Source organism: Xenopus laevis, chromosome 9_10S (assembly GCF_017654675.1).
Source record: "Xenopus laevis strain J_2021 chromosome 9_10S, Xenopus_laevis_v10.1, whole genome shotgun sequence".
NCBI lineage: Eukaryota > Metazoa > Chordata > Amphibia > Anura > Pipidae > Xenopus > Xenopus laevis.
The window spans coordinates 11,179,198-11,205,062 of NC_054388.1; the positions used below are offsets into that span (position 1 = coordinate 11,179,198).

At 37.6% G+C, this 25,865-nt stretch overlaps 1 protein-coding gene across 18 annotated transcripts in view; it reads right to left on the reverse strand.

Annotated features, from left to right (window-relative positions):
• The window catches only part of LOC108702607 (breast carcinoma-amplified sequence 1), a 55,426-nt gene that overhangs the window by 14,082 nt on the left and 15,479 nt on the right, over positions 1 to 25,865 (reverse strand). For 8 of the 18 annotated variants that reach the window (XM_041578233.1, XM_041578234.1, XM_041578232.1 and 5 more), the window contains exons 5-11: positions 18,056 to 18,211; positions 16,397 to 16,459; positions 8,602 to 8,751; positions 4,529 to 4,564; positions 3,326 to 3,511; positions 1,511 to 1,552; positions 716 to 907 (exon numbers count right to left, since the gene is read on the reverse strand). In XM_041578233.1, the coding sequence (XP_041434167.1) occupies positions 716 to 907; positions 1,511 to 1,552; positions 3,326 to 3,511; positions 4,529 to 4,564; positions 8,602 to 8,751; positions 16,397 to 16,459; positions 18,056 to 18,211 (825 nt within the window). The remainder of the gene's footprint in view (positions 1 to 715; positions 908 to 1,510; positions 1,553 to 3,325; positions 3,512 to 4,528; positions 4,565 to 8,601; positions 8,752 to 16,396; positions 16,460 to 18,055; positions 18,212 to 25,865) is intronic. The other 10 variants (XM_041578242.1, XM_041578249.1, XM_041578250.1 and 7 more) reach the window with 8 other exon arrangements.

Genomic DNA, 25,865 nt, shown 5'->3' on the forward strand with positions numbered 1-25,865 from the left:
AGAAAGATGGCAGCTTGTATTATCAAGAACAGTACTGAAAAGTTCATAAACCCCCAGAGAACAATATAGAAGATACAAGACCAATAAAGCAATAAGAGGATAATGATATACTATTAAAGGCTTTGTAGAATCAAGTTAAATGAAAATATTTAGACCTTCTTTGAAGACCCTTAGGAGATGATGTGTCAGGAGAGGTAAGAAGACCAAAAAAATCACTATAAAAGATAGAAGCCTTCCAATCAAAGAGAATCACCAGTGCAGTAGGCCAAATTGACCAACTCTTCTTTTCATTATTCAACCTGAAGTAGACCATGCTAACTTCTGCTTGGTTGCTATGGGTTAATGCCCTTGTGAAAATGTGTCCACTATTAAAGAGCCCAACTGTCTTTAGCTACACAAAGAGTTTGTGATTCTACAAGACCATCATTGGAGCTCTGTGGGTTAGCAAGGACTTATTCCATGAGACGAGTAAGGCTACAACAGTCCAAAGCTTCCAAAATGATCCATATTCAGAATCATTAATTAGGTCTTCAAATATTATTATGTATGACATTTGCAAACTAATAGAACAAAGACCATTTAGTGCATTTAGCTCCAGATTCATTTGTTACATCTGTCAGGCATGTATTGTGAGTCAACTGCTATCACTAGCGTATCTCCAATATCTGTCTGTCTTACAAATAACCCTAATAATGAAACATAATAAACTGCCAACCTTTCTCCAAAAAGGCCTAGGTCTCTCTGGAGTGGTTTCCTTTTCTGCTTTCCTATCACTGCCTGAGGGCTGGCTCTGGATCTCTATCTGGACGTTGGGTGCAGCAGAATTAATGTTTTGGTCTCCTATCTGCTCAGGAGCAGCATTGACTGAGTTTATTGTTACAGCGGCCACTGGCTGTTCCTCCTCAACCTGGAACATAGTCATCAGAAATTAGTGGAAGAATTAAAAGCTACACAGTTACACAAGTCAACGATGATGGAAATGAGAGCTCATTCAAGTCAAGAATTTATAAAAAGAAAAGAAATAGTTCAAGAAACCCAATATGATAATACTTATTAAGCAACACTAAAAAAATTTACTATTTATCAGCTATATAGCTTAAATAGATGATAAAATGTTGTTTGCACCTATATTTGCATCTGGCTCCAATGTGCATACCAGGCATCTCCCTACGGCACAAGGAAGGAACCCAACAACTGCCTTGATCAGGCTTCCACATGTGGGGAGAAGAAAGGGGCAAAGTGGGTTTTCCTGGCAAAGTAGCATGGTTTGGTTGGATCAAGTACTGCTATTCCTTATGCCATAACAAACAGTGGGGTCCTACAAGCCCCTATGTCCATGCCCCAAGCTTATGGCTTATAAGGCTTGTGATAGCCACAAGCTTGAAGGCTCAAGGTTTTGAGGGTTAACTCCTAAAAACAATAACCCCATACACCTTACAATGGTAGAGAAAGAACAAACAGTTGTCTACCATACAGCAGAAATGAAAGAAGTGAGAATCAAAAAACTTACATTTTCCTCTTGCTTAGTAGCTGGAGGATCTCCTTTAAAAGACTGAAGAAAAATTAATATTAATACAGAGCATCTGGTTTCTTTAAAACGTGTTCTGGTGACAAAATTGTCAGAAATTAGTACTTTTTTAACTTCAGCTGATTTTGAACTGAAAAACAAATGATTACATGTTGACTCATCCAGCGAGTTGCTCTGAGGCTTCCCAATGTAGCCATCTCAGATCTGTGCTGATTGATTAGGACTATTGGTAATCAACATCTGAGGGTCACCAAAGAGGCACCGAGAGATTTCTGCTTCTTACTACACATGTCATGTTTAAAGACAAGTTGCAGAGCGCAGGAGTGAAAAAGACTTGTAGTTTGAAGGGTCATTCAGATTTTCAAAGTGAAACCATGAAAACGTAGCCCAAGAAATCCAAGAAAAGCAAACATTTTTGCCATGAGAATGGAAAGAACGTGCAGTAGAGAGAAGACCCAGTAGGAAGAAGACCCAGATTTATAATGTCAAAGTGAAACAATGAAAATATAGTCCAAGAAATCCAAGAAAAGCAAACACTTTTGCCATGAGAATGGGAAGAAAGTCCAGTAGAGAGAAGACCCCAGTAGGAAGCAGTAGGTAGAAGACCCCGATTTACAATTTCTTTTTAAAACAAAAGTCAAAGATGATTTAACTTCAGTGAAGGAAACGTAGCTACAGTTTGGCTTTGAGAGATCTTCTAGAGATGATTTCATGCAAGGAAGGCATGGAAGACCCTTGAAGAATTCAAAAATGCTTGATGGCCGGAATCAAATAAGGAAAGCTCAAGTAAATATGTAATTAAGCACAGGATGAAAGAATGGTTTACACATTTTAACCAATTCAACCCACAATCACATTTTACTCAGCTACACCTTGGAAAGCCTTTGACTTGTTACATTAGCATTTCATGTGGTTGATTGCTAATTGTAAGTACACACAACATGACAAGTCCTAGTAATCTTCTGCACTCAACAGCAGTGACCTGCAGAGAGAACCATTGTAGATCCCCTGGATATTAAGATATATTTCTAAGCATTATCCTATCAGTTTATGGTGTTTCTCTGTACCGGTTATGATCAAACTTAGGAGGCTGTTCCTGAAGAATTGTTCTTAGTACAGGGAATACCTATGCTGCCATTATTTTATGGGATCTCTCTTTACAGACTATGAGCAAACTTAGGGGGCTGTTCCTGCTGAATTGTGCTTAGTACAGGGGAATACCTATGCTGCCATAGTTTTATGGGATCTCCCTGTACAGGCTATGAGGAAATTTAGGGGGCTGTTCCTGCTGAATTGTGCTTAGTACAGGGGAATACTTATGCTACCATAGTTTTATGGGATCTCTCTGTATAGGCTATGAGCAAACTTAGGGGGCTGTTCCTGCTGAATTGTGCTTAGTACAGGGGAATACCTATACAGTATATATTACGAGGGTGTGAAAGGTGCTGTTGCCTCACATAGGTAAAGACACTTTATTGAATGCCATACAATTCATTGCAGATATAATTCACATTAATATAATCAAAGTCCAGTTATTGTTAATGAAAACTTAAAATTCCACAGATTGTGAATCAAGTTTGTAAAACGTGCAGGTCCTACATGTCCTAAGGAACCACAATTCATTCTCATTTTTGGCAAATCATCTGTTTTATTGTCTCTTATTACGAGAATTACTTGGGATTTTGCATACACCCCTAGAATAATATTATTTGGTGGGAAATCAATTCAGCTAAAAGAAATACTGTTTTGTGTGTAGTCAGCATTGATTTTGAATGTGATAATGTAAATATTACCTACCTTTCTCCAAAAGGTCTTAGGTCTTGGAATGGATTCCTTAGCAGCCTTTCCTTCATCTTTGGAAGCTGGTGCTGAGATCTGTGGTTGGACATTGGGTTCAGAAGGATTAGTGTCCTGTGTTAGTATTTGCTCAGGGGAGGGTTGCTCTGGACTTATAGTTACTGCTACAGGCTGTTCCTCCAGAACCTAGAACATATTAGTGGTTAGGGAAGGAATTAAAAGTGAACTAGAAGTGAGTAATTAGGATACAAATAAAAGGCAGTTAGCAGCACTTTGAATTTGGGGAATGCATTTTAAAGGGATTCTTGACCATTCTTGATAACTGTTGAGCATTGATAATAAATGAAGTGAAGGAAAGATTTGACTGATGTTCCCACTGGCGTGAATATATCTCGACAATGCAAAATGCTATTGATAATATCTGAGAAATTTGCTAAATACCAAAGTTTTTGATTTTCACAATAAAAATTAATTTCCGCTGCATCTAAATCCATTTTCCATCTCTACATTTGATAATATATCTGGCCAAAATTAAAGATAGAAAAGGGCCTTAAATTACAAATTATTTCTAGGAAATTACAAAGTGCAATTATTGAAATTATCAGTGAAATTATAAGTGAAAATATTGCTTGGAAATGACAAGGTGGCAATAAACAGTGGAAGATTTAAATACACAGTTAGGGGCAGATTTATCAAGGGTCAAAGTGAATAAGAGGGAATTTTCTAAGTAAAAAAATTCGAAATTCAAAGTAATTTTTTGGATACCTCAACCATTGAATAGGATACTATGACTTTGACTTGAAATTCAATTAGAAGTAAAATAGTTTGAATATTCGACGACCATTCGATAATCGAAGTACTGTCTCTTTTAAAAAAACTTTCGACTTCAATACTTCGCCAAATTAAACCTGCTTTCTAGAGCAGTTTTCTACGTTTTTTGAAGTCGAAGTAAAATTGTTCGATCGATCGATTTTACTTCGACTGCAAATGGCCAAATTCGATGAAAAAAAACCTTTGCCTTCGATAGTCGATGTAATTCAATTTGATGGTCGAATTTCGAAATATTTTCAACTTCAAATTCGACCCTTGATAAATCTGACCTTAAAAGTCATTAACGTGTTACAAACCGTAGGCAGTTAGAAGGATTACAGTTTTCATATTTACATATTTTTACATATCCTTTCAATTATACTGTAAATTTACCTTGTTACCACTTGACAGGTCGTCACCCTTTTTGGACTGTAATCACAAATTAAAGAATATTAAAGTTAATTCTTTTGTGATAAATTCAACCTGTTGTTTGCTCAGTGGGGAACTGGATTTGCATCTGTTATTAAGAATTTGTTATTACATTAGTGTAAAAATTAATTAAAAGAAAATGAATCATCTTTGACTATGATAGAACCTTTCTTGGATGCTTTCAGACTTTAAACCTTTGCAACTGACTTTTTCTAAATAAAAAAGGCTCACTCAAATTTGTTGTTGAAAAAAAGATGCTTTATTCTAAAAACGATACTAAAGGGCCTATTTATGAAGTCTCAATTTTTTTCTGGTCTTGATTTAAAGGGAAAAAAATTACATTTTTAGAGGGAAAAAACCCTCACATTTTTTGAGATTTGTTATCTCTGAAGCTGCTAAAAATCAGAATCCAAAAATACTCCAGCTAAATCATGTAAAGATCAATGGCTCCTTTAAAAATTGGAACATGTTTTGTGCCTTCATGATTCTCAAAAGTTTCGCAATTTGACGTTTCGTTTGATAATAAGATGATGTTGAGTTATTGAGGCAACAATTTGATAAAGTTGAGTTTCCTGAGCGATAAATTTCCCCCACTGATTTTTTTTAAAGGGATACTGTCATGGGAAAATTTTTTTTTCAAAATGAATCAGTTAATAGTGCTGCTCCAGCAGAATTCTGCACTGAAATCCATTTCTCAAAAGAGCAAACAGATTTTTTTATATTCAATTTTGAAATCTGACATGGGGCTAGACATATTGTCAATTTTTTTTAAGGTTAATGAATTTTTTATTTGTGCGTCTGAGATAAGTGTTTAGGGTCTATGTTTAACCTGATGATGATTCATGTCCAGGTCCAAAAATATTGAGAATCATGAAAGCACAAAACATGTTCCAATGGTTAAAGAGACCATCTGCCATTGACGTCTACATGATTTCAAAAGGTTTTAGAGGGAGTATATTCGAATATTGATTTCTAGCCGCTTCGAGCATAATAAATTTCAAAAAAATTTTGTTTATTTCCACTATAAAAATTTTAGTTTTTCCCCTTTAAAAACTTGACCAAAACAGTTTAAATTTAAGTTTAATGTCCAGGTGAAGTCATAAGTCAGTCTCTCTGTTCCTATTCTATGAATGAACTTGCTGGCTGTGATTTGAGGATGAGAGAGATGGGAACATGATACACCCTCTTGCAATTTCAAAATCATTTCCAGACTAAGGACAAAGCTGATAATCTACAGCCGTAAATATATTTATACAAAGCCTAATACTGCCCCACTGTGGGCAAAGTCGAAAACAAGAAATTTTGGTTGTTTTGAAAGGCGTTTTTGTTTTCTCCGAAGGCATCAAAAGGTCATGCTATCAACATCTGGGGAGGTTAAGGAAAAAGACATGAACTGTAGATATTTATAATCTATCTATATATCTACAGACACACAAAAGAAAGGGGATTTATCAATGCACATTCCCTGGTCCCCTGTTTCACTAGTAATTTAGTATCTATGCAAGTGCAGGTATTTTGAAACACAGAGGGGTTTTTAGTTACAAAGTTAAGGTCATAAAATTGACAAGCCACTGTAGCACGTCATGGTAAACCCAATACAGTGGTCCTAACTAATGATGGGCGAATAAATTTGGCAGGTGCGAATTCGCTGCAAATTTCCATATTTTCCCACCAGCGAATACTGAACACAGTGAAACTGCGACGAAAATTTGCTGGAGAAAAATCCGCTATGTTAAAAAAATTTGGGCGTGCGTCAAATAAAAATTGACGCACGTCAAAATTATTCATATGCTCATTGATGCATTTGGACAAAATAGGCACGCATATAAAAAGTGTTGCGGGCATCAAAATTGACGCACGTCAAAATAATTTTTAACGCTCTCTGATTTCAATGCATTTCGAAACGGGACAAATTTGCTCATCACTAGCCCTAACTATGTACCAGTGGTCATTTTTAGTAGGCTGTAAGTCTATACGGTACACTTCCATTGTACTTAACAAATGTTTACTAAAGGTGGCCATACACGGGCAGATTAAAGCATCTGATATCAGTCCCGCCTGTGTGTTGGGGCTTCTGACGGGTCTCCGCTGTTGATATCAGGGTAAAAATTAGCCATACATCGATTGGGGAGGTTTGATTTTTCTGGCGATCAAGGACCGCATGGACTAGTTGATGTGGTCCTATGATCCATCAGCACCCATTCTCTTCATCGTAATCCAATCGTTCAGCCCTATGGTCAAACGTTTGGATTCACCCAATATCATATTGGGGAAAGATCCTCCTGTTTGGCGCGCTCACCAAACAAGCGGATCTTGTATGGCCACCCTTAACCTTGCAGTGCTCCCACAATTTATTATATTTCAGCAGGGTTGCTCTGCAGGACGAATGGCCAAACTTCCATGTGGTTGTTCCATTGTCCAAAGGCCTTCTGCCTTTAGAAATGGGTGATGGTCTGGCAATCTCTCTCTGGTAGTGGCGATCTCTCTCTTAAAAGCCTAAAGCAGGGGAGGATTAAGAATGTCAAACCAGTGTTATGGTCATGGCAGTCTCGATCCTAAAAGATCTAATGGTGGGATATGGTAAATCCCGGCGAGACCAGTCCTTTGGTCAGGAGACATTATCCCAAGAAATGCTACCATGCAGGGAGATGCCAACTTATAAAAAATGACCAGAGGTAAATAGTTAGGAACACCATATGGGGTTTACGTTGACGTGGTATGGTGGTTTTCAGTTTTATGATCATAATGCTGTAACTAAAAACCCCTGTTTTTGAAAGTATACACATTTTTTTTTAAATTACTAGTGAAACAGGGGACATGGGGTATGTACATTGATCAAACCCCTCTTTTGCATGGTTGTAGGTCAGTCACACTTCCATTGTACTTAAGTATTTTACTTAGCCCAGTTTTGTAGCTAGATGTTATCAGGCCCCACAGCAAATAAATTTTAGGGACTTTTTTACCAATATATGTTGAAATGGCTCATTATTTAGGGCCTCGTGGGGCCCCTGTACTTCCTGGGCCCCCCTGCAGTCGCAGGGTCTGTTTCCTCTGTAGTTAGCCCCGTGACTAAGCCTTAGAGTGCTCCCAAATCTCTCTCTTTTGTTCTCTTTCTTTCTATCTAATGTCTATTAAACAGAAGTGTTCAAGAAATGGATGCAGAAATAGGTCAATAAATGTTATGGTCTTGCTGTGCCCTTTAACTATGAAGACAACATTTTTGTTTGCCAGAAAGACCCTCTTGTTTCGGTAAGAAGTGTATTTATTATGATCAATGAAATATACAGAATGCTTTCAATTAATGGCTTAAATCATTATTGCAGAAGCATGACTAAAAATGCATTATGAAATACAAGGTTAATTAATTACCAGTTAGGGATCCCAAAAGTTTTTTTACTCGTTAGCCACATTCAAATGTTAAAGGAGTTGGAGAGCAATACAAGAATGAAAAAAGTTCTTGGGAGTAACAAAGACTGTGATTGGCTATTTGGTAGCCCCTATGTGGACAGGCAGCCTACAAGAGGTTCTGTTTGGCAGTACATCTGGTTTTTATACAACCAAAACTTGCCTCCTAGCCTGGAATTAAAAAAATAAGCTCCTGCTTTGAGGCCACTGTGAGCAATATCCAAGGGGTTGGAGAGCAACATGTTACTCATGAGCTACTGGTTGAAGATCACTGGTTTAAGTTATGATAAACACACATTCAGAATATCTGCCCATAAGACTATATTTACATGAATACAGTACATACTTTATACAAATCCTACCCAATTACCCATCTTTTCCTTTTCCATAGTTTACATGTTATCGGCTCCCCCACTTGTCTCAGCCCTACTTCCCCATAATTTACTACCACTACTAAACTGTTAGGTATGAGCAACACACTGTTATACTTAGTAAGTTAATGTTTTCAGTGGGTTAAAGGAACAGTTTAGAAACCCAGTATTACAGATGGTGCTTTGGAGGCAAATCCAAATTTCTGAGCTCCCATCTGTTACTAGTCAGGGTTTCTAACTGACCTTAGAGAATCTACAGACCTTATGGCCAAAAAGTCTGCTTAACGTTCTAGATTTGGGTCTATCAGACTTCTTTGGGCTCTTTGCTTCTGGTTCGGCTGTTTGTTGTTGAAGGCTCTTTGCTTTCTCCTTTCTGGATGAAGATTTTCGTAGGCCGCCATTTTCTTTTTTCTTTTTTGGTCACATAGTAAGATACACAATGGCAACAGGTCACTTTGTGTGGATTTTCTACCATTCCCAAGCAGGAGGAAAATGCAGGATTTTCCAATTTATTTTATATAATTTTGTATTTGTATTTTAGTTTCATACAAATAAATATTGTCTATTATTCATAAACCCATTGTTCAAACCCATTGATGCTATAATTGAATTCCCAAATGTTTATTATTTACCAGCATGACAACTCATGGGCAACATTCAGCCACGGTTGCTCCTTCTGTGGCCCCCCAGCAATTCATCCTTTTCTCAAGGCTGTTCTGACTTGAACTGCTAATATAGAGAAATCTCATAGGACTGTTCCATATGAGCATTCAATGAAGCCACATGTAAAATGTGGGAGATCAAACATGGAGCAGTTTATATGCTTGCCGTTTATGTATCAGAGCTATTTGAATATTCTATATTTGAGTTTTAGGCCAGAAATATATCTGAAGGTGAACAGAAAGTTTATTAACCACAACACAGATGTAAAAAGTCAGGGCAGATTGTGTAAAAGAAAAGAAGAAAGGATTGTATGCACAAAACAAAAATAAAGAAATGATATGATGAAGGGGTAAGGAACACAAGATGCCAAAAGGAATGAAGACAAAGGTGAGGGGCATTAAAGGAAGGGGAAGAGAAACAGAAAAATAAGGAGACAAAAGTTGAAAGCATTAAAAGTTCGGAAGTAGGAGAGCAGAGTGGGGCCGAGGAAAAAAGTAGAGAAAAGGTTGGAGTATAAAAGGGAGAGGCAATTTAAAGGACTTGCATAAAGTCATGTAAGTGCTGGTGTGTAGCTCCATTTTTTGGGTAAAGTCCAGAATCGGAAAATAAGCAAATGAATAATGAAATATACAAAATCAAAAAAGCAAAATGTTATTAAAAGATGATTTCTTACCCGGGTATCCCTCAGTCCAAGGGTTTGCAAACTTTTTGGGAAAATATAGAGCATTATAATGTAGTAAGAGGTCATCCTGTAGTAAAGCAGTGGCGTCAGGCTTACACATGTCATAATAAAGATTTTTTTACTTTAATAAATCATATTTGCTTTACTACAGGATGACCTCTTGCTACATTTGAATGCAATGGAAAGGACTTGACCATAAAAAAAAAAATCTAAAAAAGAAGAGGAGGGAAAAGGAGAACATAAAAAAAGAAGACATGACGCAGGAGTTGAAAGGAATAGAAAGAGGGCACTGTGAGATCAAGAACAGAGGGGTGGTAGAATAAGAGAAATGGAAAAGGTAGAAAGAAGAATAAAGACAAAAAGGAGAAGGACTTGAAACAAGGTACAATAAGATGGTTAAAGAAGAAGATAGGAGGAAGGAGGAGGAAAGAGTGAAAGGAGAAGCAAGAAGAAGAGAAGAAAAGTTTATTTCTGCTACAGTCATGCAGCTACTAAACTACTCAGTCCACACATAATTATCAAAGCACTAAAATACTCAAATATGACCTTTCAAGTGGCACCTTTACTCACGTCCTTCAACCGGGTGCCCTAGACAACCCTAGGCAAGTGCACAGAGGTGAGGAGCACCAGCAGGGACAAGAAAGCCTGGACTAGGGGTAAGTAGAAGACTCTTCAAGAGGTACCCGCCCAGCGCCCCCAATTGTTGCACCATGGGCAGTAGGTACAGTAGCTACAACTCCGCCAAGGTTTAAAGAACAGTTTTTAGCAGCATTGGCACTTTAAACCTGACTTCTATTTTGTGAATACTTGGCAAATAAAGTGACCAGTCCTACGAAGTGAAAAATGTACCATATAATAACCATCCATGCAGGTCCGGACTGAGAATTAAATTAGGCCCTGGCATTTCAGGTACACAGAGGCCTACTCAGCCCACATAGAGGCCCAAACAGCCCCACCAGCCCACTAAATACTGACTTTCTATGGGACCTTATAGCAGCCCCTCTGGCATTTGCCAGAACCCACAGATTGCCAGTCCGTGCCTGCATCCATGTAGGATGGAAAAGGAGCAGATATCACTACGTTCTACCCTTTCAACGAACAATTGCAAGAAAGAAAGAGTTAAGGACGGGGCCCTTGAGACTATATAAAATATTTACACACTTGTAGGGAGCAGTTTTGGCTGAAATTAAAGGTGTCACAAAGCCTTTGTCACATACTTATAATTTCCTTTGTCCGATGGAAAGGCGTTGGCCTCTGCAAACTAAGCTTGTTTATAACACATGCCCTGCTTTATAGAAACAGACCAAGCACTGAAGGAAATATACAGAATATAATACACACAATCCATTAATATGTTATTTATTTTTATACATGTTGCCCTGAGACGTCATCAGTTGTAATTGTTGCTTAGTGACATCACATCACATGACTAATGATGATCATTTTGAAAAATAAAGGTCCCGTCAGTTTAAAATTGTACACTTCAGTATATATACTTTTTATAATTTACAGTAGGAGTGCCTTGTATGGTAACATAGCCCCTCAGTGACTTCTAATATCCTTATCATTTACAGTAGGGGGTACATTATCCCTTATAATACATGAGTGATACTCAAAGTACCCTGTATAACTCAGCCTGCAGCCTTGTGCCTTTATATGGTCACAGAACAACCCCTCAGTGACTTGTTATATCCTTATCATTTACAGTAGGGGGTACATTATCCCTTATAATACACGAGTGATACTCAAAGTTCCCCGTATAACTCAGCCTGCAGCCTTGTGCCTTTATATGGTAACATAGCCCCTCAGTGACCTCTAATATCCTTATAAGTTACAGTAGGGGGTACATTCTCCCTTATAATACATGAGTGATACTCAAAGTACCCTGTATAACTCAGCCTGCAGCCTTGTGCCTTTATATGGTAACAGAACAACCCCTCAGTGACTTGTAATATCCTTATCATTTACAGTAGGGGGTACATTATCCCTTATAATACACGAGTGATACTCAAAGTTCCCTGTATAACTCAGCCTGCAGCCTTGTGCCTTTATATGGTCACAGAACATCCCTCTATGACTTCTAATAGCCTTATCATTTACAGTAGGGGGTACATTATCCCTTATAATACATGAGTGATACTCAGAGTTCCCCATATAACTCAGCCTGCAGCCTTGTGCCTTTAAATGGTCAAGGAACCCCTCAGTGACTTTTAATATAGTTATCATTTACAGTAGGGGGTACATTATCCCTTATAATACATGACTGATACTCAGAGTTCCCTGTATAACTGAGCCTGCAGCCTTGTGCCTTTATATGGTCATAGAATAACCCCTCAGTGACTTCTAATATCCTTATCATTTACAGTAGGGGGTACATTATCCCTTATAATACATGAGTGATACTCAGAGTTCCCTGTATAACTGAGCCTGCAGTCTTGTGCCTTTATATGGTCATAGAATAACCCCTCAGTGACTTCTAATATCCTTATCATTTACAGTAGGGGGTACATTATCACTTATAATACATGAGTGATACTCAAAGTTCCCTGTATAACTCAGCCTGCAGCCTTGTGCCTTTATATGGTCACAGAACAACCCCTCAGTGACTTATAATATCCTTATCATTTACAGTAGGGGGGTACATTATCCCTTATAATACATGAGTGATACTCAGAGTTCCCTGTATAACTCAGCCTGCAGCCTTGTGCAAATAGATTTTTTGGGCTAGGCCTGCTTGCTTAGGCTCATGGGAAAGCAAACAGGGATCCAACTGCAGGATATGCAGATCAAGGTACTTTTGTAATAAAAGAAATGTCACCGCGCTTTTAATATTACTCCCTGGCTGAATCTTTATTGCCTGAGTCACTTGTAAAACAGAGGTAATTATACACAAGTAGCTGGGATATTAGACACATGAAAAGGAAGAGTAAAATAAAAACATAAACACACATATATCTAGGCACATTCATCAGCTGAACGGAAAATATTTGAACTTTCTTCTACACATTAATGACACCTTCTTAATTATTATATGTAAATTTAACAGCTCCTGCAGTATCTCTCAGTTCTTTGCTTTTCTCTGTACTGCTGGTCCTGACTACATGAAACTATGTAGCAGAAGCCAGCTCATCTCCGGTCAAGACTCCAATTCCCACAATGCCTTGCACACTTCTATGAGATATTAAACTTTTTATTCAGCAGCTCTCCAGTTTGCAAGTTTAGCAATTTGGTTGCTGGATAGTGATTGGCGAATTTATTCGCCAGGCGCGAATTCGTGGTGAATTCATGTCGAATGTGTCAAAAACGAGACGCCGGCACCGTTTCGCGAATTTTTCGCTGTTTTGCGAATTTCGCAAATTTTGCAGCGTAGCGAAATGCCCCAAATCCGCCCATCACTATTGCTGGAGCTCAAATTACCCTAACAACCATGTTTTTACAATACGAGAATTGAATAAGAAACATGAATAGGAGAAGGCCTGATTAGAAAGAAAACTGAAGGTCAATTTGAAAACTTGGCTAGCATTAACCATTCTATAGTATACTAAAAAGTAACTTAAAGGAACAGTAACACCAAACAATTAAAGTGTTTTAAAGCAGTTTAAATATAATGTACTGTTGCACTGCCCTGGCAAAACTGATGTGCTTGATTCAGAAACTCTGCCATGGTTTATATAACCAAGCTGCTGGGTATCTGTGGGGCAGCCATTCAAAGCTGAAAAAGGAGAAAAGGCACAGGATACACAGAAGATAACAGATAAGATCTGTAGTATACAATGGGATTCTTCAGAACTTATCTGTTATCTACTGTGTATCCTGTCCTTGAATGGCTGCCCCCATGGCTACACAGCAGCTTGTTTATATAAACTATAGTAGTACTTATCTGTTATCTACTGTGTATCCTGTCCTTGAATGACTGACCTCATGGCTACACAGCAGCTTGTTTATATAAACTATAGTAGTACTTATCTGTTATCTACTGTGTATCCTGTCCTTGAATGACTGACCTCATGGCTACACAGCAGCTTGTTTATATAAACTATAGTAGTACATATCTGTTATCTACTGTTTATCCTGTGCTTGAATGGCTGTCCCCATGGCTACACAGCAGCTTGTTTATATAAACTATAGTAGCACTTATCTGTTATCTACTGTGTATCCTGTGCTTGAATGGCTGCCCCCATGGCTACACAGCAGCTTGTTTATATAAACTATAGTAGTACTTATCTGTTATCTACTGTGTATCCTGTGCTTGAATGGCTGCCCCCATGGCTACACAGCAGCTTGTTTATATAAACTATAGTAGTACTTATCTGTTATCTACTGTGTATCCTGTGCTTGAATGGCTGTCCCCATGGCTACACAGCAGCTTGTTTATATAAACTATAGTAGTACTTATCTGTTATCTACTGTGTATCCTATGCTTGAATGGCTGCCCCCATGAGTACACAGCAGCATGTTTATATAAACTATAGTAGTACCTATCTGCTATGTACTGTGTATCCTGTGCTTGAATAGCTGCCCGCATGGCTACACAGCAGCTTGTTTACATAAACTATAGTAGTACTTATCTGTTATCTACTGTGTATCCTGTGCTTGAATGGCTGCCCCCATGAGTACACAGCAGCTTGTTTATATAAACTATAGTAGTACCTATCTGCTATGTACTGTGTATCCTGTGCTTGAATGGCTGCCCCCATGGCTACACAGCAGCTTGTTTATATAAACTATAGTAGTACTTATCTGTTATCTACTGTGTATCCTGTGCTTGAATAGCTGCCCCCATGGCTACACAGCAGCTTGTTTACATAAACTATAGTAGTACTTATCTGTTATCTACTGTGTATCCTGTGCTTGAATGGCTGCCCCTATGGCTACACAGCAGCTTGTTTATATAAACTATAGTAGTAATTATCTGTTATCTACTGTGTATCCTGTGCTTGAATGGCTGCCCCCATGGCTACACAGCAGCTTGTTTATATAAACTATAGTAGTACTTATCTGTTATCTACCATGTATCCTGTGCTTGAATGGCTGCCCCCATGGCTACACAGCAGCTTGTTTATATAAACTATAGTAGTACTTATCTGTTATCTACTTCGGCCTCGTGTTTTTATATGGTCATGAAACTCCTCGGTAACTCATAATATCCTTATAATTTACAAGAGGGGGTACTTTATTCATTATATTATCATTATCCTTTTCGATACATATTTACAGTATACATCTAGTGATGGGCGAATAAATTCGCTAGGCATGAATTCACGGCGTATTTCCACGTTTCGGCGCTGGCGAATAAATTAACTAAAATTGAAAACATTTTGGACACGCGCAGGAAAAGTCGCTCACGTCAAAACCGTCTTGCGTCAACATTATTTGCACAACCATTGACTTTAACGCAGGCGTCAAAATTGAAACGGGTGTCAAAATTTAAGTTTCGCTAAAGCGAAACAGGACAAGTTCGCCCATCACTATATACATCTACTTTAGCCTCGTCTCTTGTCTGTCAGAGACATTCTTGGAAATTGTTGACTGTTAATCCTGCCTTCTTAGTAGTGTTGGACTGGCACATTAGGATACAGGCAACACTCCTGGTGGGCCCTCCTGCTCACCCAAACATTTGGCCTTTGATGCCTATACCATGGTCATTTCCATTCCGATATAAATAAAGAAACTGAGATAAGGATAATCAATGATAAGGAAAGAGAAGAGACTTTTTACAGAGGTAACTGAGAATAAGAAGAAAAATAATTTGGAGAAAGCCACATAGGTTAAGGCTCTCTGGTAGGCTCGTTGTTGGCTAGGTTAGCTGTTTTTAAACAAAATGATCAAACACCAATAATATTAGGCACTGATATAATAGCACTGAGCAACTACCATCTGTTTCATCTGTTCTAGGATCAAAAACATCTTTGTGGAAGGCGATTGGCAGATTATATGGACAGCCGTTTGTGTGAGCTTAAAGGTGGCCATAGACATTCAGATTTTTTTAAAAAACTTTTTGTTATCGTAAGACCAAGCTTATCCTAAACCATAGTTTAAGGGAGTTATTTATTAAAGTCCGAATGAAAAAAAAAACTCGAAAAATTTAGAGGGGAAAAAAGTCAGAATCCGAAAATACTCTTAAAGGTCTTAAATTTGTCCATTGATCTTAACGTCCATGGCCACCTTAAGTGTAAAGGTTCTCCAGCAGCTGGGGGAAGTAATAACCTGCTGCTCTATTACCACTTCCTGAGCAATGTCAATCAAAGCCATAAGTGCACAGAAAATATGTTCACCCTCCATACAAAACGATTTAGAACTATGAAATAGTAAAGTTAAGACAATCCTTCTTTGTTACTGAGGATATCTTTCCCCCCCAAATTTGAGGCTGTTAAAATGAATTGACCAAAATGTAATTTTTTATTTTATACAGGTATGGGATCCATTATCAGGAAAGCTCTGAATTACAAAAAGGCCATTTCCCCTAGACATTTTATTAATCCTTATTGAAGCAAAACCAGCCTATTGGGTTTATTTAATGTTTACATAATTTTCTAGTAGACTTAAGGTATGAAGAGCCAAATTACGGAAAGATCCATTATCCAGAAAGCCCCATGTCCCAAGCATTCTGGATAATAGGTCCCATACCTGTATTCTGGGTTTTTTGTGTCCCAAAAAATTACAATTATGTAGTAAATGTAGAATTTCTTTATAAAAAAAAAAGGTGCCTACCTTATCGTCAGAATCTTTTTTTGACTCTTCCTCAGATTTCAGTGTAGACTTGTTAGGAGAAACCTTGAGAAAAAAAAATAAAAAATTTTAGAAAAATTAGAACATACAATATAGAAGTATTAAAATATACAGTATATATATATATATATATATATATATATATATATATATATATATATATATATATATATATATATATATATACAAAAATAGAAATTAATAAAATATGATAATATGTATTTTTATTACAGGTATATGACCTGTTATCCAGAATGCTTTAAACCTGGGGTTTTCAGGATAAGGGATCTTTCTGAATTTGGATCTTCATACCTTAAGTCTACTAGAAAATCATGTAAACATTAAATAAACCCAATAGGCTGGTTTTGCTTCCAATAAGGATTAATTATATCTTAGTTGGGATCAAGTACAAGCTATTGTTTTATTATTACACGGAAAAACAAAATAATTTGTAAAAAATTTTATTATTTGGATAAAATGGAGTCTATGGGAGATGGCCTTTTTGTAATTTTGAGCTTTCTGGATAACGAGTTTCCGGATAATGGATCTCATACCTATATAATATATTTTTTATAAATAAAAAAATATTACATTATATTTTTATAAAACCCCCAGCTCCAACAATGTTAGAAAAATGAGAAGAAACCCATGTACAAATAATAAAGTATAAATAAAAGAAATAAATATATATATATATATATATATATATATATATATATACTATACATAAAATAAAAATAAATAAAATATTATAGTATATATGTTTTTATATATATTTATAAATAAATAATATATACATTAAGTAATTGTATACATAAAACAAAATATGCATAAAATATATAATATAAAAATATAAAATACATGATATATATATATATATATATATATATATATATATATATATATATATATATACTATACATAAAATGAAAATAAATACAATATTATAGTATATATGTTTTATTATATATTTTTATAAATACTTTTATATTACATAATTGTATAAATAAAATAAAATATGCATAAAATATGCATAAAATATTTAATATAAATAAAATATATGATATTTTTTAATACAACATTCCTTCAACTGATTGCTCTAAATTGTACTAAACAACTAAACATTGTATTAAACAATGTGATCAACGTGTATATTAGTGAGTGGTACTCATTAACGGAGCAGAATTTTTAGCAAGTTCTACAAATAAGATTTCTTGCCAAAAAAAACAAAACAAGAGAATTCATCATCTACAGATTCAGTGTTCTGAGAATAATACAATTCATACTTTTGAACTAGACTGCGCCAGTTTATCTTTCGGGGGGGGGGAAGGCTGGAGCATCGACTGATTTTTTTTTTGTTCAATATCACGCAAAATTTTAAAACAATTTCCAAAAAAATTCCAGTTCATTTTTTAAGGTGATAACATGATAATAAATTAGAGAAATGATTTTGTCAATAAATGAAGCCTAATCATTAGCCCAGATTTTTGTAAGTGAAGATGCTCCTCAACCTTTGTGTTTTTGAGGTGTATCAGGAACGAAAGCTGTTTAATCAACTCAATATTCGATCCAGCGTCTATTCTTAAGCTAGCATGTCGGATGTGAGGAGATCTACACAGGGAGATGGCCTTTAAATCATACCAAGGTTTTGAAGAAGCTCATGACTGGATGGTCCTCTGGTGATGGAGGGGCTGGAAGAGTTGCTTCTAGAGTGGTTGGACTCTTGTTCTTCTCCTGGTCTGTCTCAAGCTCAGAGCTGAACTCCTTGCCAGCCTCCTGGTTGAAGTCATCTATGTTCTGCAAGGGAAGGAGCAGTGAGCAGCCAGATACTGTTTATTTAGCTTCACAGCCGTCCAAGAAAACTACTTCTCCTTCTCTCATTCCCTCTCGCAACCCTCATTCCTCTCATTCCTCATCCCACACCGCTGGAACAATCGCGCATTGACAAGTCATTGTTTTTTTCTCCTTTCTCTCTCGTCTCTAATATATTCAGAGTTTGCAAATGGTTAGAGTAACATTTTGTGCTCGGCCACACAGACATGCACAGATATGGGTCAGTCACTCAGCCTTCAAAACAAGCCCCCCTTTCTTTTGGGACTGCTCACCAGTTGTGAGATGGGACACGTGGCTGTGTTAATGGGTCAGTTCTTTCAATGCCTAATTATCTGCACACAAAGCGCCCATTTTCTTGATCACTTTGCACACTGTACATTGACAAGTGCTTTCTACAATAACATGGTGCAAAGAACTCATATACTGTAGATCCCTAACATTCCAAAGCTTACAGCTTAGGTTAAAGGAGAAGGAAAGCTACCGAAGCAGTTTATTGCCAATAGATTAGCCACAATAGTGCAAGCTATAACACTATATTTATTCTGCAGAATGCTTTACCATACCTGAGTAAACAGCTCTAGAAGCTCTCTCTGTTTGTTTAGGATAGCAGCTGCCATATTAGCTTGGTGTGACATCACTTCCTGCCTGAGTCTCTCCCTGCTCACTCATAGCTCTGGGCTCAGATTACAGCAAGGAGGGGAAGAGGGAGGGGGATAGTAGCAAACTGAGCATGCTCAAGCCCTAGCCTGGAGGTTTAAGCTGAAAACAGGAAGTCTGATACAGAAAACCCATGTGTACACAATAGAAGGAAAGAAAAGACAGAGGATTACTTTGAGGGTTCACTGGTGTATTTATATAGACCTTTCTGATAAGGCTTGCTTAATTTTAGCCTTTCCTTCTCATTTAAAGGGGTGGTTCACCTTTGAGAAAACTTTATTAAGTTAAAAAATGTCCAATTCTTATAAATTTTGCAATTGGTCATCATTATTTATTTTTACTTATTTGCCTTTTTCTTTTGACCCTTTCATGCTCTATTGCCCCTGTGCCTTAAAGAGGAACTCCAGCCAAAAGTAGTTTTTCTAACTGCAATTTTGTAAGATACATTCATTAAACATTTAATTGTATGATATACAGTATATGTGTGTGCAAATGTTATTGTTATTAAAAGCAGTATCTGTCTGGCTGTTTATATCCTTTGTACTACAGGTTCTGACTCTTAAAATAATGTAGTAGAAGGAAACTGATAACCAGACATGAAGGAGGACTGAGTTCTGCTATGGTGAGATTTGGGGTGAGTGCGTGCTTATTTGTGCCCTGGGTACCCCTGGAACTATAGCAGGGTGACTGTTACCCCAATGTTTCTATATATCTGTAACCTTGTTATGAGCTAAGGGGGCCCAGCCTGAAGGCCAGTTAAGGGGAGATTTGTGGTGAGTGCTTATTTGTACCCTGGGTACCCCTGGAACTATAGAAGGGTGACTGTTACCCCAATGTTTCTATATATCTGTAACCTTGTTATGAGCTAAGGGGGCCCAGTCTGAAGGCCAGTTAGGGGGAGATTTGGGGTGAGTGCTTATTTGTACCCTGGGTACCCCTGGAACTATATCAGGGTGGCTGTTACCCCAATGTTTCTATAGATCTGTAACCTTGTTATGAGCTAAGGGGCCCAGTCTGAAGGTCAGTTAGGGGGAGATTTGGGGTAAGTGCTTATTTGTACCCTGGGTACCCCTGGAACTATATCAGGGTGGCTGTTACCCCAATGTTTCTATATATCTGTAACCTTGTTATGAGCTAAGGGGGCCCAGTCTGAAGGCCAGTTAGGGGGAGATTTGGGGTAAGTGCTAATTTGTGCCCTGGGTACCCCTGGAACTATAACATATTATCATATTATGACTAAAGGGGCACAATCTGAAGGGTTAGGTTAGTGTTTCTTTTCTCAATAAAAAAAATCTGCAAACACTGAATGGAAAGAGTAGCAGTGTGTAATTTACAGATATTTACACAGGATCCCAACAAGCAGATACAACTTAGGTTACATTATATGAGGCAGAAGACTTAACATCTGTCAGGTTAAATCCCCATAAACCTGCCCACCCCCTGCAATAAAACGGCAGGCTGTACTAACTGCAACAACTTCTATATCCATTTACTCCACTGCAAAATAAATATACTTTTATTCCTTAGAACTAAATGTATTCTCTGCATTCAGGGATTGTCTATGAATATACAGTTGGTACCTGTGTAGGGTCAAGGGGGGATTCGTCCTAGGCTGACCTCAAGTGTCCAGAAAACACCCTTATTATGGTCTTATTAGATCATTTATGCATGACCCCTTGCTTTCTGCTGAACTTCCCAGGAATATCAAGCCTGCAGACCTGTGTTCCCAGGATGAACCAAAAGGACAGGGAGAGAGCAGTAGCAGCTTCCATTAAGGCCTATGTAATCAATACTTTTTTTTTAGAAAAATAAAAAACATCTCCAGCCTGAATAAATCTGGCTGTTGGGGGGGATGTGATGGGTCAACAGTAAAACCCTGGTCAACCATGGTGTCACTCATAGTGTATATGACATCACATGCAGCAGAAATTACATCACACACAGACATGCATGTGACATCACTTTTGCAAGCTAGAGGGCGCATTGTATATAGAACTGGGTCCCATTATTATCCATTATTCTCATCCCTTTCCTACACCTGTGTCCCTGTACCTTTAAAGGGGCTGTTCACCAAACACTTTTTTCAGTTGTTTTTAGATTGTTCCCCAGAAATGAATTACTTTACATTATTTATTTTTTTATTGTTTTTCCAAAATCTAAGTTTAAAGTTGAATGTCCCTGTCTCTGGTGTTTGCGTCTGGCAGATCAGTAATTCAGGTGCAGACTCTAAACTGTCACAATTTTACTACATTTAAAACATTTCTCAGCAGCATCTCTGGAGTATTAGCAACTATTGTATCAATTCTAACAGCTGCCTGTAATGAAACCCTGAGATTCTGCTCAGCAGGGACAAAGATAAGAAATGTATCAACTAAATGTATCAATTTAGAACAGGTTACAGGGTCGGCGACCCCCCCTCCCAGAGCTGCTTTAGAAGGTGAAAAATTACACTTTAAACTTCAATATGAGAAAAACGTGACACATAGAAAATAGAAAGTCATTGGAAAAAGTCGTTATTTCTGGTGATGTTTCTGAAAACAACTAGTTGTTTGAAGGTGAACAGCCCCTTTAAAGGGGGCATTGTCTCCTACTAAAAATGTAGATCTGCTTTGTATCGGACACAGGGGAACTACTGTCTCATAAAGAATAATACAAATCAAAACAGAAAGGCAAAAGAAAAACAACTCCAGACAAAGATGCAATGTGTTTCCTTCCCAAGGTCAGACCAATGGAATGTCCATGTGAAATGGTTAAATGTTCATTTAACCCTTCAGTTCTAGGTTCATTTTGTGCCAGGTCCAAGGTAAATCCCATCACATTGTGAAACATTGTCCTTGAAAAATATACAGAATCCGCACTGTGTAAAGAACACCCAAAACATTTCCTTTGTTATCCCTTTTGTTTTCCATCTGTGTTTGTAACGGGGGAGGAGGCATTAACTATAAACTGCCATATATTAAACACTAGTTCCTTTTTTTAAAACAAAAAACTAAAAACCAACTTTTTAAGTCACAGTTGGACTATTTTCTATCAAAACTTTTTTTTATTACATTAACAATTAAACTGTTGTAGAATGGGTCCTTCTGTCTTAATGTTATATAGGTAGCTAGAATCTCAGCCATAAAGCAGGGCGGGACTGCTGCTTACAATGGGGATCAGATATGATCTGTGCAGCCACTGGGACAGAATGCTCTGTTATACAGATAGCTAGAATCTCAGCCATAAAGCAGGACAGGACTGCTGCTTACAATGGGGATCAGATAGGATCTGTGCAGCCACTGGGACAGAATGCTCTGTTATACAGATAGCTAGAATCTCAGCCATAAAGCAGGACAATATTGCTGCTTACAATGGGGATCAGATAGGATCTGTGCAGCCACTGGGACAGAATGCTCTGTTATACAGATAGCTAGAATCTCAGCCATAAAGCAGGACAGGACTGCTGCTTAAAATGGGGATCAGATAGGATCTGTGCAGCCACTGGGATAGAATGCTCTGTTATACAGATAGCTAGAATCTGCTTACAATGGGGTTCAGATAGGATCAAAGAAACAAAGGACACAACCATTTGATTATACTTTCCTTTACAACCAAAAAAAATCAACATAATGCTTTCATAAATAAGCATTTTTAGCCTCCACTGACTGTTTAACAAACCACAGATAATATATTCCACCCTCCCAGCTCCTAGAAGTCACTCCATATATAACGGGGACTATAATAACATCTTTCATTGCAGAACAACTGTTCCTTAAACATTTACTGATCCTCTGTGAATTCCAGGGCTGCCCTGGGATAGTGTCGTCCCATAACCCTATGTACAACAGAGATTGTTATTCAACAAACCAAATCCACCTCTCACTTCAAGTGCCCATAGATTGCAATTCATTGATGGTCCAACAATAGGGCCAGTGATGGAGCATTATAAGCAAATATTCTGTTTATACTGAACACGCTCCCTCTGGAGGGACACGTCACTGGGCATTAGGATGCAGAAATGCCAGTCTATCCGAGGAAGAATACACCCAGCTCTGTACAGGTCTGTAGGACGGAATGATTTATTGACGAAATAGGGACTGGAGAGCCTTTCAGTGTAGTCTGAATTTCTTTAGTGAAGCCCTACATGTTTCGGACCACAACGGTCCTTCCTCGGGTGCATGTTGAGGAAGGACCGTCTGAAACATGTAGGGTTCAATAAAGAAATTCAGACTACATTGAAAGGCTCTCCAGTCCCTATTTTGTTTTTGATATTAAGTGGAGGTGGCTGCTCCAGTAACTGTTGATGAGCCTTAAAGACTAAAAGAACTTACAAACAAGTGGATTAATAAGGAATTCTTTGCTTACGGAATGATTTATTCTCTGGATTGGGAGCTCTACAATTTTGCCATATAAATCATTAATGAGTAGTAGTACCACCCTGGTCACAAAATCCTTGGGAGGTTAATGTGTGCTTTTGTGCAGGTTAGAAGAGGACTCTGTTTAAAAATGGAGGAATAAGGGTATCATTATCAGCATAGGAATGTTTTTTTTATTTATAAGGGCAGTCAGGTTATGGAATTCTCAAACAAGAGAGGTGGGAATGAATGGTATTTCTCAAAATGTTCTGGGCACACAATAAGCTATACCCTCATACTGTACTGTCTAAGGGAAACAATATGGCACCTCCTTCCCATATGTATAAATACAAATATACAGAGAAGGAATGTTCTGGGCACACAATAAGCTATACCCTCATACTGTACTGTCTAAGGGAAACAATATGGCACCTCCTTCCCATATATGTAAATACAAATATACAGAGAAGGAATGTTCTGGGCACACAATAAGCTATACCCTCATGTCGTATTGTCTGAGAGAAACAATATGGCACCTCCTTCCTATATGTATAAATACAAATATACAAAGAAGGAATGTTCTGGGCAAACAATACGCTATACCCTCATACTGTACTGTCTAAGGGAAACAATATGGCACCTCCTTCCCATATATATAAATACAAATATACAGAGAAGGAATGTTCTGGGCACACAATACGCTATACCCTCATACTGTACTGTCTAAGGGAAACAATATGGCACCTCCTTCCCATATATATAAATACAAATATACAGAGAAGGAATGTTCTGGGCACACAATACGCTATACCCTCATACTGTACTGTCTAAGGGAAACAATATGGCACCTCCTTCCCATATGTATAAATACAAATATACAGAGAAGGAATGTTCTGGGCACACAATAAGCTATACCCTCATACTGTACTGTCTAAGGGAAACAATATGGCACCTCCTTCCCATATGTATAAATACAAATATACAGAGAAGGAATGTTCTGGGCACACAATAAGCTATACCCTCATACTGTACTGTCTAAGGGAATCAATATGGCACCTCCTTCCTATATGTATAAATACAAATATACAGAGAAGGAATGTTCTGGGCACACAATACGCTATACCCTCATACTGTACCACTGTCTAAGGGAAACAATATGGCAGCTGCCACCTGCATGCATAAAGCAAATCTACTATAGTGCCCTGGCTCTTCTTGGAGTGCAATGATGTTTCCTAACATAACAAGAGTAAATCTGTAGCAAAGCCAATACACACAAAGCTGTTTGTCAAGAGTATTGGGAGAAGCATTAGTCTATGAAGTGGCAACTTCCAAAAACAGCAGCACAGAGCTCCTCTTACTGGTGGAGAGGCAGTGCCCTAGCAAGGCTGCTGAGGGGAAACCATATGGACACACATAAAAAGAAAGGGTTGTTTGAACAGAGGGTGCAGTGCTGCATGACTTATTAACATTTAATTTATATTCATGCTGGATAATCCCAATCTGCATCACCTTCAGCACACATCTAAATATAGTACAACCTAACCAAGCTGGTTTAATATATCAGGTTTAAAGGGATAATGCATATAATGGCATATATTTATTTATATGTCCCCAGAGCGTAGCTCTTAATATCCATGATTTGAAAATCAGTTCATGTAGGTTGTTGTTCATTATGAGTGACTACATTTAGTCACACCTTGGTTTAAGACTGGGTGGTTTTTAATGAAGGCTTGGAAAGGCTAAGTCCTGCCCCACCAAATTTAAGTAATTTCCAACAAAAAAAGGACAGAGCTATTATACATATTATACATATAACTGGCACTGCATTTATTCTGCTGTGTGTTCTGCGCAATTATACTTGGAATTGGAACTGTATTTATCCTCCCATGTGTTCTGGGGTATTATATATAGAACTGGCACTGTATTTATCATGTTGTGTGTTCTGGGGTATTATACATGGAATTGTCACTGTATTTATCATGTTGTGTGTTGTGGGGTATTATACATGGAATTGTCACTGTGTTTATCCTGTTGTGTCTTCTTGGGTATTATACATGGAATTTGAACTACATTTATTCTGCTATGTGTTCTGGGGTATTATACATGGAATTGGCACTGTATTTATCATGTTGTGTGCTCTGGGGTATTATACATGGAACTGGCACTGTGTTTATCCTGTTGTGTCTTCTTGGATATTATACATGGAATTGGCACTGTATTTATCCTGCAACTACACTTAACTTGCCACACCATTAGATGCACAAACAAATAGTTAAACATCTGTTACAACTTACAAAGCACAAATGTATGAACAGAGGAATTATGAAATCATGTGATCTGGGATAGTATACATGTATTTGGCACTGTATTTATCATGTTGTGTGTTCTGGGGTATTATACATGTAATTGGCCCTGTATTTATCCTGTTGTGTCTTCTTGGGTATTATACATGGAATTGTCACTGTATTTATCCTGTTGTATCTTCTTGGGTATTATACATGGAATTGTCACTGTATTTATCATGTTGTGTGTTCTGGGGTATTATACATGGAATTGTCACTGTATTTATCCTGTTGTATCTTCTTGGGTATTATACATGGAATTGTCACTGTATTTATCCTGTTGTA